This window comes from Colletotrichum karsti, assembly GCF_011947395.1.
Source record: "Colletotrichum karsti strain CkLH20 chromosome Unknown Scaffold8, whole genome shotgun sequence".
Lineage (NCBI taxonomy): Eukaryota > Fungi > Ascomycota > Sordariomycetes > Glomerellales > Glomerellaceae > Colletotrichum > Colletotrichum karsti.
In genome coordinates this window covers 607,115-619,283 of record NW_024065908.1, presented here as the reverse complement: position 1 = coordinate 619,283, position 12,169 = coordinate 607,115, and the positions used below count along the sequence as shown (strand labels likewise).

General features: G+C 55.8%; 2 protein-coding genes across 2 annotated transcripts; both read left to right on the top strand.

The window, feature by feature from the left end:
* Positions 1-698: 698 nt before the first annotated feature.
* CkaCkLH20_03326 (vacuolar protein sorting/targeting protein PEP1) lies at positions 699-5,297 on the top strand (the record flags this gene model as incomplete). The annotated part of the gene is made up of 2 exons (XM_038886045.1): positions 699-4,603; positions 4,655-5,297. The coding sequence occupies 2 exons, from the start codon at positions 699-701 to the stop codon at positions 5,295-5,297; spliced, it is 4,548 nt and encodes a 1,515-aa protein (XP_038748554.1).
* A 4,836-nt stretch (positions 5,298-10,133) lies between these two features.
* Positions 10,134-11,925, top strand: CkaCkLH20_03325 (uncharacterized protein; the record flags this gene model as incomplete). The annotated part of the gene is made up of 2 exons (XM_038886044.1): positions 10,134-10,299; positions 10,400-11,925. 2 exons carry the CDS (start codon positions 10,134-10,136, stop codon positions 11,923-11,925), a joined length of 1,692 nt encoding a protein of 563 aa, XP_038748553.1.
* Between the last annotated feature and the right edge of the window lie 244 nt (positions 11,926-12,169).

The window sequence follows — 12,169 nt, the reverse complement described above, 5'->3', positions numbered from 1 at the left end:
TAAGGTACTGTGTGTCCGTTAATGTTGTGTGTCGTTCAGGTGTGATGGGCTGTTACCCAGTCAAATGCTGGAGAACGCAAGTGGAGGCTGGCTGACGCGTCTGAGTTGGGTGGGTTCACTATGCGAATGCGCATTGAGAAGTTAGAGCTCGAAAGTTGCTAGATCTGAGACTGCAAAGGCACCTGGCTGTCGTTGGAATCTTCAAGGGAAAAGTAAATCCGCCAGTGCCGCTGGTTAGGGAAACGAAGGAAATGCCCTCACCAACGCCAACGGACAGGATGCGATGTGTTCTATATAAAGTCGCCGTACAGGGGGGCGGGGGCCGGGGCGACAGCCATTACGGAATCGGCGGCGCACCGGGGCCTCCCTGACTGGGAACGTGCATCCTCTCTGATGCGTTGGTGTGGCGTCAACGTCAAAGCTAGGGTGGAGCTGAAGCTTAGCCACCCGACTCGCGTGCGAAACATACCTCCTACGCTGACGTTTCCCTTCGGAACTTCTTTGACTTCGACGACTTTCTAACCATCATCGGTCTCGACACCACTCAAGTCAATTACTGCTGGGCTGGCCCGAACGACATCTGCTCCGCGCGACCACCCCCCGTATTGGGCGAACCACCTTTACTTTTGCGACTCCCCCCTCCTATCGAGACACTTTGTTCTTTTGATGAGCACCACGATCCGGACACAGCTCCAAACATGAGGTTTAGGGGCAAGGCTGCAGCCTCCTGGCGCATCCTGCTGTCTGTCCTTACCTGGACAGCAGCGGTCCATGCCAAGGACGAGCCGACCATCAGCGTCGTCACCAACAGGCACCCTCCCGCTGGCCTCAACTACTTCGAAGACTCCGACGTCATTCTCTATCGCGATATCTCCGAACGCAACATCTACCGAACCGACGATGCGGGTGTCACATGGAATAAGGTCAAGGGCGTCCCCGAGGACAAGGCCGCCTTGCTCATCATGCACGAATTTGACAAGAACCGAGCCTTCGTGTTGACGGACACCAACAAACATTACAAGACGACCGACAGAGGCAAGACGTGGGAAGAGTTCGACAGCATCGTTGAGAAGAGTTTCTTCCAGGACTCCGACATCCTCCACTTCCATGCCGGCGATCCCGACCGCATCATCTTTGGTGGCATGCAATGCGCCGGCATCTTTTGTCAAGAGGTCGCCATGTACACGACGGACAACTTCAAAACCAAAGCGAAGCCCCTGCGAGCCAACGTCGTGGGATGCTATTGGGCCAAGTCATCAGCCATGTTCACGACCGGTAAGGACGACCTCGACAAGCAGCGAATCCTTTGTATTGCGCTCGACAAGTACTCTTCTTCCAAGTACGATTACAGACTCTTCGCTTCCGACAACTACTTCGATGAGGTCGACGGCCGCGTCCAGGAATTCGAGCCGAACATGGACACGAACAAGGGTGTGGCGGGTGTGGTCAACTTGGCTGTCGTCAAGAAGTACCTGATGGTTGCGACGTCGTCTCCTAGTACAGATGAAATGGCCTTGTTTGTCACCGACGATACTATCAAGTGGCATCGCGCCATGTTCCCCGCTGCGCATGGCCACAAGATCCACCAAGACGCCTACACCGTTCTGGAGAGCACAAACTACAGCATTCAAGTCGACGTGGTGAACACCGGAACCTCGAATCCCATGGGTGTCATGTTCACTAGCAACTCTAACGGCACCTACTTCATTGAGAACATCGAGCACACGAATCGTAATAGGATGGGACACGTCGACTTCGAGAAGATCACTGGAATTCAAGGCGTTTTTATGGTCAATACTGTAACGAATTGGGAAGAGGTGGAAAAGAACCACAAAGCCGCCAAGGAAGTCGTGAGCAAGATCACGTTCGATGACGGCCGAGAATTCCAAGATTTGAAAGCTGGAGGCGAAAAGATCCACTTACACTCCGTTACGGACCTCGACAATATTGGCAGAGTTTTCTCCAGCCCTGCGCCTGGCCTCGTTCTCGGCATTGGAAACACGGGCAAGTCACTGAAAGCATTTGATGAGGGCGATCTCTACGTCTCGGACGATGCTGGAGTGACTTGGAAGAAGACCTTGGAAGGTCCTTACAAGTACGAATTTGGCGACCAGGGCTCACTTCTGGTGGCCGTCAAGGATTCACAAAAGGAGGATATCGGAGAGGTCAAATACTCCCTCGACCACGGAGAGAGCTGGAAGACTGTATCTCTGCCCAAGGATTTGAAGGTTAAGCCTGAGCTTCTCACTACCACGCAAGATTCCACCAGTCTGAAGTTTTTGCTCGTCGGAAGGACCGGCGGCGGCGATAGCCCCTACTTCCACCTCATCGCCCTCGACTTCGAGGGTTTGCACGAGAGAACGTGTGGAGACGATGATATGGAAGACTGGCACGCTCGCCCTGACGACAACGGCAAGCCTACTTGCTTGATGGGTCACAAGCAGACTTACCGTCGTCGCAAGAAGAAGGCCGACTGTTTCATCAAGAAGGAATTTAAGGATCCCGTCCCGGTCACCGAGGACTGCGAATGCACAGATGCCGATTTCGAGTGTGATTACAACTTTGTTCGAAAGGACGGCAAGTGTGAAAAGGCAGGACCGATTGTTGCCCCTGATGGCGCCTGCAAGAACGCAAAGGCAGATGAGACTTTCAAGGGTTCTTCCGGTTGGCGCCTGATTCCGGGAAACACTTGCAAGCGAAAGAGTGGCGCCCAAAAGGATGACCCTGTTGATCGAAAGTGCGGCGATACGACGACAAGGCCTAGTATTCCCGCTGATGGCAACGTCAAGGCGACCAAGCACACCTTTGACACGAAGAAGATCGAATTCGAGAAGTTCTATCTCGAGCGCGGTGAAACGAACAGGGAAGCTGAGGAGACCATCATTGTTCGACCTGTCGAATACTCGGGTGGCGGCGAGATAATCGACCCCAAGTCGCCGATCTGGCGCACGAAGGACCACGGCAAGACATGGGACAAGATTCTCGAGGACGAGAAGATCCTGGGAATATACCCGCATAGCCACTTCAAAGATACGGTTTTCTTCACAACCGGAACCAAGAAGGTCCTCTACACAATTGATCACGCCGAGCACTTTCACCACTTCGACGCACCCTCCGACCCTGATTCGGCGTTTGGCAACCCGTTGTCATTCCACCCTGACCGGAAGGATTGGCTTATCTGGGTTGGCAAGAAGTGCGAAAAGGATGAGTGCTGGCACGAGGCATCCGTCACGAAAGACCGTGGCGATAACTGGCACACGGCTCTTCGCTATGTTCGCAAATGCGACTTCACAGGAAATAAGGCGTACAAGTTCCGCGATCCCCGCCAGATTGTCTGCTTGGCCAACAAGGAGGAGAACAACGACAAGGGCAACCCCAAGGTCGTTGTTTCCAGCAATGATTTCTTCGAAGAGGACAAACAAGTCCACCAGTCCGACGTCAGCGACTTTGCCACCATGGCCGAGTTCATCGTCGTTGCTGTGGAGGATAAGAAGAATGACGACCTCAAACCGTATGCAAGCTTGGACGGCGTTACCTACGCCGAAGCCCACTTCCCGATCAACTTCAAGGTCGGCCACAAGAACGCGTACACGGTTTTGGACAGTTCCACGCATGCCGTTAACCTCTTCGTGGCCACTTCTTCCGAGGACGGCCGTCGTTACGGAAGCATCATCAAGAGTAACTCCAACGGTACATCGTACGTTCAGAGTGCTGCCAAGGTCAACTGCGACGACAGCTACTACGTCGATTTTGAAAAGATTGGCGGCATTGAGGGTGTTGCTATCATCAACACCGTTGCCAACGCTGACAAGCGCAGCGAACCGAAAAAGATCCAGACGCAGATCACCCATAACGATGGTGCGCAATGGGCGTTCTTGCCGCCGCCTCGGATTGACGCCGAGAAAAAGAATTACAAGTGCAGCAGCAACGAGGGAGATGAGAAATGCGCCCTTCACCTCCATCACTACACAGAGAGACTTGACAAGAAGAAGACATTCTCTGCGGCCACCGCCGTTGGAATCATGTTCGGCAATGGCAACGTCGGCGACAGCCTGGCGTCTATCAAGGATGACTCGATCGAAACCTTCATGTCGAAGGATGCTGGTATCACCTGGAAGAGCGTCAAGAAGGGTGCCTGGACATGGCAATACGGTGATCAAGGCTCCATCGTCGTTCTCGTCCAGCGCTACACGACCGCCAACCCCAAGAAGACGAAGATCATTTCGTACACGTTGGACGAGGGCGAGAATTGGAAGGATTTTACCTTCAGCGAGGAGGAAGTCACCGTGTTGGATATCACATCCCTTCGTTCCGGTGCGTCCCGTAACTTCTTGCTGTGGTGCAAGGGCGACAACGGCGAGATGTTCACCGTCAATATCGACTTTACCGGTCTGACCGACAAACCCTGCAAGAACGAGAAGGACGGCGAAACCGACTACTACACTTGGTCGCCTAAGCACCCGATGCAGGCAGACAACTGTCTCTTCGGACACGTCACACAGTATTTGCGCAAGAAGAATGAGGCGAACTGCTACAACGACGGCAGAATCGACCACCTCTATCAGCTCCAGAACTGCACTTGCACGAGGTCCGATTTCGAATGGTAAGCCGACATCAACCCCCAGAACTCTGTTTCTACTAACACGAATCTCAGTGACTACAACTACGAGCTCGACAACCACAAGCAGTGCAGCCTCGTCGAAGGCAAGTCTCCCTTGTCGGCGGAGCAATGGTGCAAAGAGAACCCCGATGCCGTCGAGTACTACGAGCCCACCGGCTACCGCAGGATCCCCCTCACCACCTGCGTCGGCGGCCAGGAGCTCGACAAGCAGTCCCAGGTCCACCCCTGCGCCGGCAAGGAGGACGAGTTCGAGAGGCGCCGCGGAACCTCGGGCGTCGCCATCTTCTTCGCCGTCGTCATCCCCCTCGGTGCGGCGGCCGCCGTCGGTTGGTGGGTGTACAACAACTGGAACGGCAAGTTCGGCCAGATCCGCCTCGGCGAAACCCCCAGCATGGACGGCGAGGCGCCCTGGGTCAAGTACCCCGTCATCGCCCTCTCGGCCGTCGTCGCCGTCGTCTCGGCGCTCCCGCTCGTCGCCTCCGCCGTGTGGAGGAGCGCGACGTCCGCGTACGAGAGGGTCGGCGGCGGCAGCAGGGGAGGAGGCAGCTGGCTCTCGGGACGCGGCAACCGGCGTTTCACGACGAGGGACAGCTTCGCCCGCGGCAGGGGCGACTACGACATCGTGGACGACGACGAGGGCGAGCTTTTGGGCGACGACAGTGACGAGGAGGTATAGAGGACTTTCGGACCTGAGTAACTAGCCAGGAGAGCGATGACCGAGGGGAAAACCCAGAAACCCCCCTCCCCTCGATGTAGGGCTTGCCGGATCTTCTCTTGTAGCACAGAGAGAGAGACACGGGACGGCGAGCTTCAATACCATGTGACACTACTACTTGTTTTTTTCTTAGGTTGGATCCGGCGTGGGAACGGGCGATAGGGACGGATGGAGGGGTAGATTTTCTCTCTCTCTCTCTCTCTCTTTTTTCTTTCTTCCATTAGAACGAGGGATCATGTATGTTATCAGGCATTGCGATGAAGCCATTGAGCATTTTTCTCGATTGGAGAGTCGCTGGTGTTTCTCGTATTGTGATAATTGCGTTGTGACTACCGACGGGGTTTCAATGTTCCTGTAGTGTGGGAGCCTCCTCCGTCCTCCTCTCGGGATAGAAAGGTTTCGAAGCAGTCGCGCGGTCGGATGCGAATGTTCATCAGCATGTTTGCGAAGGAAATGCAGTTGGGTAAGGTCGCGTCAACGTCAAGCCGCAAAGGACAGTCTGCGATAACACTCAACTAGCCGGTGACAGGGGGAGCAGTTGGGTAAGCAGGCTGGCCACTAGACAAATCCGCCTACCTAAGTTGATGCACCCAACAAGTTCCCAATAAAGGGACTTCTGTCGTCGATATCAATCCGGGCTCAGAGAGCGCGGTGTTTGTTCTGTTCCTCAAAGTCCAACAACGTGGTAAATGCGTTGGTAGAAACTTGAGTGGCTTTCTCTTACACAGCGAAATATAAAAACACGAACAGCGAAAAGAACGGAGATGCCGAGCGTGATCTGCGCAGATTCGTCTCCTCAGTCCAGCCTTGAAGGGCTGCCGGGTTCCTCAGGTAATTCGCAGGCGAAAGGATGCCAACGATGGAGCCCGCGAACATCGTGGAGCGATGCCGAGCAACACTCCCCGGGCCGGGGCCGGTCAAAATGCACCCTGCGTCCATACCCACAGCCCCCGAGTCGGTTGACCGCTTCGTCTTTGCTTTATCGTCTCTGTTCACGTTTGGGAAGATGATTCGACTCAGAAATTACCTGGGTGGTTGATTCCTTTCCCGTTGGGCTGAGGTGGGCACGTGGGCCGTGGTTTGCAGGAAGGGGCGGACGGCGAACCAAGCCGAAGCTTTGGTGAAGCCGTGAGAGTAGTGAGTGCTGATCTTGAAGTCTCGAAGGGGCTGGATTGCGAGATTTGCAGAGTCAAGCATTTCCAGGTCCCTCCTTTCGCCCCAATCATCCCATCTGATCGTCGTCGAAGTCGTCGGATTATCTCCTTGGGCTTGCAAGGTAAGAAGTGGACGTTTCCGAGGACAAGACAGATCCGACCGGGAATAAAAGAGGCCGACAAAGGGGGAGAAGGCTAGCGTAGTGACATTGGTCGCACTCTCTGCGCATTGGGAGATTGGCAGATGAGGGCAAGATTGGATCTTGGGGGTTTTGGGGGAAGTGATCTACAACTTGACGGGCCGGGCTGAGGTGCGCGTGCAAGGTTGTGTGGTGTTGGGAGGGGCCGAGTCTGGAGATGCGGCGGGAGAATACGAGGCAAATAGTGGAGGGACTGCAGCTCTCGGCATTCTTTTGCAGGGAAGCTGAGCTGGGGAGGATAAGGCGGAGATGGCTGCAAAGGCGAGCAGGAGCAGGGATTGGGACTGGTAGGATTGAGGCAAAAAGAAGCAAGGCGTGAAGGAGAAAGAAAAAGGGGGGATTGAGCACACTCCACTATGAAGCTATTCATGAAATCGCATTTGTGAAGGTTCCCGCGGGAGATTTGATGTCCACTTGGCGGGATTAGCATAAATCCTGCTGGTGGATGGTTTTGTGCACGACGAAGGATGTGTCTTTGCGGAGAGTTGCAGTTGGCCAAAAGTGTGGCGGTACGCTGATTCTGCTGGTCTTGGTCATTGTAACGCTCAACATGAGGGTTTATTGGACTTTCAGTATTTGCGTCGTCGTATCCTGTGATTTAAGGTATTCCGGGGACGGCGTATTTACCGGATAACCGAAGGGGAACTGGAGTTGTCAGTCTACCCGGAAAAGTTTAAGCAGACCTCGAGAAACAAGGCTCTGGACCCCCTGGCAGCATTGCCCTCACAATGGTTGCAACCGACATCATCCATAGGCTAGAAAGCGGTGGTAATAATCCGCGGAACCGCGCTGCCAAAATGGCGGGCAGAAAAGAGAGCGCAATGTGCCGTATTCCCAGACAAGACAACCTGCGGCGGCGTTGTTCCATGCAGCGAACACCAGACGTTGGGTTGCGGTACCCACACTGCGGAAAGCACCTGGAATGACGCAGAGCGAGCAAAGAGCAAGCTGGAGGCCGTTCGGGCTTGCTTCTGGTGAGGCGTTTTAGTGTGCGGCCAGGTCTCAAAGGAGGTGATTTCTGGTCTCTCGGGTAATTTTTCTCGTGGTTGGCCCTGCATGAGGTGGCAGGCCGCATTATGCAGGTACAGCTGCAAGCCTGCAGAGCAGTGCGCTGACCTCACTTGGTGACGACCTTGTCAGACAGGTCCGTCAGCTGATGCCTCGCCCCTTTTCCCGATCTTTCGCCCCGGCTTTTCGAAGTTTTGCACGGATATTGGGAGGTTGTGAAGTAACGTCTTGGAAGAAATTCCAGATTCCGCGGTGATCTATCGCGGCAAATGATGCAGATGGCGGACTAGGCGCCGTTGATTTAGCCACGAAAACGAGATTGCGGGGGAATTTCGTCTCTGAGTGCCTAGAAGAAGAAGGTCAGTCCGGTTCGAGATTTGGGTGACACGGTTCCATTTCGTTTCTTTCCCAAAGCGTCAGGATGATCATCATCATAATCAGCGTAGGGCAGGAGGCGAGAATGGAATGTTGCTGCTGGTGTCGTTTCGAAGTCCCGGTCTGGTTGTCGGCCGCTGTTATCCAGCTAGACCTTGACCATGTCCATGCGAGGCGAAGGACGCAGATTGGACGAAGAAGCTAAGGTTGGCGGCCCTTGATACGAAAATAAACTGTCATCAGGGCCAAACGGAACGGCTATTCGTGAGAAGTTAGAACAGGCCGAGAGCCCATGTTAAAAAATGAGCAGACCGAATCATGTGGTCGGACTGGATCAACAGGCACTGACTGGACCAGAACCAGCCGCTGGACATTGCTGAGAACAGAGATGTGATGGCATGGCTTCAGGTCGTTCTTCCTTCAATGTGTGTTAGGTAGTGCCAAGCCAATGGAAGAGGACGATGCCGGAGACCGTTTCGTTAGGAAGACTGAGGGAGGATTTGCAGGGTTCAGAGAAGGAAGACCACCAGCAGAGAAAGAGAGAGAGGTTCATCTAATTTTTTCTGGGTCCTTGGTGCTAATGTCGCTTAGCTAATTTCCCGGGCGCGACCTGTCCCAGGCCGCCAATTCGCTCATTCGCTCCTCCCCTCCTGCTCGTTGCAAGGCACCCCCGCACGTCGCAGATCCCTCCCCAATCAGTGAGCTGCCAGTTCGGGTACCTTGCAGCTCCGCTCTTTCCTTTGGCTGTTCCTCGTGGTGGTGGCTGCTGCTGTTTCTGAGAGGTGTGCTGGGCTCTCACCTCCCCTATTTTCCATGTCTCACTCTGTCTGTCGCGGCTGTTTTCTTCTTTTTTTCGCCTCGTCTGTTGCTGATACGGCGGCCTAGAAGCTCTCATCCTGTCTCTCAATCGTCCGTTCTCTTTCGTCTTTACTCCGTATGTATACGGCTATTCCAGCTGCCGACTCGTCAAATGGACAATCAAACACCATCCATCACCAGTGGATTCGGTTGGTCAAGGACTCGCCCCAGACTCTTGGATTCTTGTCACCTCTGTCTGCTCACCTGTCTGGTCAGTTATTCGCTGCGAGCTGGATCGTCTTGGCTGTCCAGATACGGCGCCCAACTACGCTTAACCGGGATTGCCATCTCGCCTCCCCTTTTCAGTGCGCGCTGTCAATGGCCAAGACCGACAACGGTTGGTTATCCCCGACTCGCCGTCGGTACAATCTTCAGATTACAATGGATTACAATGTTGTTGTTCTTCAGCCTGTCTGACCGAAAGCCCTTGGCTTGGTCTGGCTTGGCCTCCCGTGATCGATCACTCAAGCCCCCCGCCCATGATCTTCTGCTTCGAGTTGAAGCTCTTTGGATGATGGAAGCGATTGTGGCTACTCGTTCTGTTCTAGCTCTTGTTTCTCAACTTCCTGCCGTGGCTTGTTTTGCTGGCAAAGGTCACCTTGCTCTGCTTCTTGTGCACACTAAAACGACGCTTCTCTGGAGATACGTCCACATGGTCACGGCCATGGCCCGACAAGCCATGGATGAACCGGTTCCCCCGTTGGTAAACAACCTGGAAGTGTCACCCACACGGACACGGGCACACCTATGCTTAGTTGCCCACTCGTCCACATCTGGGCAATCCACATCCATCCATCCTGGTGGTGGGCGGGCTACACACCGCACCGCGTCGTGCACACACCCCAGTTCGACCCTCTCAGGACAGGGACCGTCGTGGGACCCCCCCAGCTCAGGGACTCTTCTCAAGTCGTACCCATGAGACGTACGGATACTAGCCTTCTTCCTAATCTAATCACCATACATAATAATAACATCCTAGTCCCGCCAGTTTCTTTCCCTCTCTTCTCTCCTTTCCCTTCCTCACGAAAACACCGTCAAATGAGTTGATGCCGTCAACGTAGTTTCGTCGTCCTTTCGTCCTCTCATCACCGAACCTTCACTACCGCTTCACTCTTTTAGCGGGCATTCGCTTTCTCGTACCGACACTATACGTCGATAATACTCACAAAATCCCTCCAAAAAAGGCAACTTAATATTCAATCATGAAGGGCTCCGTCTTCGCTGCCGCGGCCGCGGCCATCGGCGGTGCCAGCGCTGCTGCTCACCACCGCCACGCTCACGGCGAGCTGTTCAAGAGAAGCGCCGAGGGCTCCGTCTGCTTGCCCAGCTGCACCACCATCTGGACCACCGTCTACGGCGAGCCTACCCGTGAGTAAACCCTCGTTCTGCCCACTGTCCATCTGATCGCGAAGGCGTGAAGATCACGACGGCTGAATCTGAGAGATCGTCATACTGACCTGAAGATCAGTGGTGCCCAACCCCCCCAGCAAGCCGTCCTCCGCCGTCACCACTCAGGCTCCCGTCCCGACGTCCACCTTCAAGCCCCCCGTGGACCTGCCGACCCCCGTCCCCGAGGTCTGCCCTACCCCCGGCACCTACACCTTCCCGGCCACCACCATCACCGTGAGCCAGACCACCACCGTCTGCGGCGCCCAGACTACCGCCGTCCCCTCCGGAACCCACACCTTCGGCGGTGTCACCACCGTTGTTGAGAGTGCCACCACCGTCGTGTGCCCCTACGCCACCGAGAAGACCAAGGACGGCGTCGTCACATCCGTCGTCGAGACCACCACCTACGTCTGCCCCACCCCGGGAACTTACACCATTGCTCCCACCACGATCGTCGTAACCGTCCCGACCACCACCTGCGTCTACCCCGTCGTGACCACCGTCGTCCCCGGTACCTACACTCGCCCCGCCGTCGTCACCACCGTCACCGAGACCAGCGTCGTCGTCGTCTGCCCCTTCACCTCCGAGGAGCCCAAGCCCACCTCCGTCGCCCCTGCTCCTACCACCCAGGCTCCCGCCCCTACCACTGAGGCCAAGCCCACCACCGAGGCCGCCGCCCCTGCGCCCACGACCTCCGTCGTTGAGGCTCCCAAGCCTTCCAGCGTCTCCTCTTCCGCCCCGGCTCCCTCTTCCACCAAGCCCGCCACTGGCGGCGGCCTCGGCGGCAGCAACGGCGACCACTGGGCCATCACTTACACCCCCTTCTCCGAGGACGCCTCCGGCTCTTGCAAGACCGCCGACCAGGTCGACTCTGACATCGCCTCCATCAAGAAGTCCGGCTTCACCACCGTCCGCGTCTACTCCACCGACTGCTCCACCCTCGAGAACGTCGGTTCCGCCTGCGAGAAGTACGGCCTCAAGATGATCATCGGCATCTTCGTCAAGCAGACCTGCGACCCCAACTCCCAGGAGATCAAGGACCAGGTTGATGCCATCACCGCCTGGAAGAAGTGGTCCATGGTCGAGCTCGTCGTTGTCGGTAACGAGTGCATCTTCCAGGGCCGCTGCTCCGCCTCCTCCCTGAAGCAGCTCATCGTCTCCGTCAAGTCCACCATCTCCGGCGCCGGCTACTCCGGTCCCTTCACCACCGCCGAGACCGTCGGTGTCTGGCAGCAGACCGACGTCATCTCCGAGATCTGCGAGGCCGTCGACATCGTCGGTGGACAGATCCACCCCTACTTCAACGCCGAGACTTCCGCTGCTGACGCCGGTACCTTCGTCAAGGGCCAGATCGAGCTCCTCGAGTCCAACCAGATTTGCGGCGGCAAGAAGGCCCTCAACCTCGAGTGCGGCTGGCCCTCCGGCGGCTCCTGCAACGGCAAGGCCTGCCCCGGTAAGTCCGAGCAGGCCCAGGCCATCGCCTCCATCAAGGAGCTCGCCGGTGGCAAGACCGTCTTCTTCTCTTTCCACAACGACGAGTGGAAGGACCCCGGTGCTTGCGGCTGCGAGCGCACCTGGGGTTGCGGTGACCTCTTCTCCCTCTAAGCGCGAGTAGAGAGTCGAAGCAAAGGCGCCCGGTTTGGAAAACAACGGCATGAATCATTTCGAGAACCAAGGACTCATGTCCCCATGACGTTGCTCCAAGATATAAGGATTCGAAAAAGATGTACATGAAATATCCCACCACTTTCTATCCGACGACACGACGTTTTTCTTTCGCACAGTCAATTGGATACCCCCCTACCTCCTTCAGTATCATCAGGAGAAGACAGCAGCAGATGCGACGAGC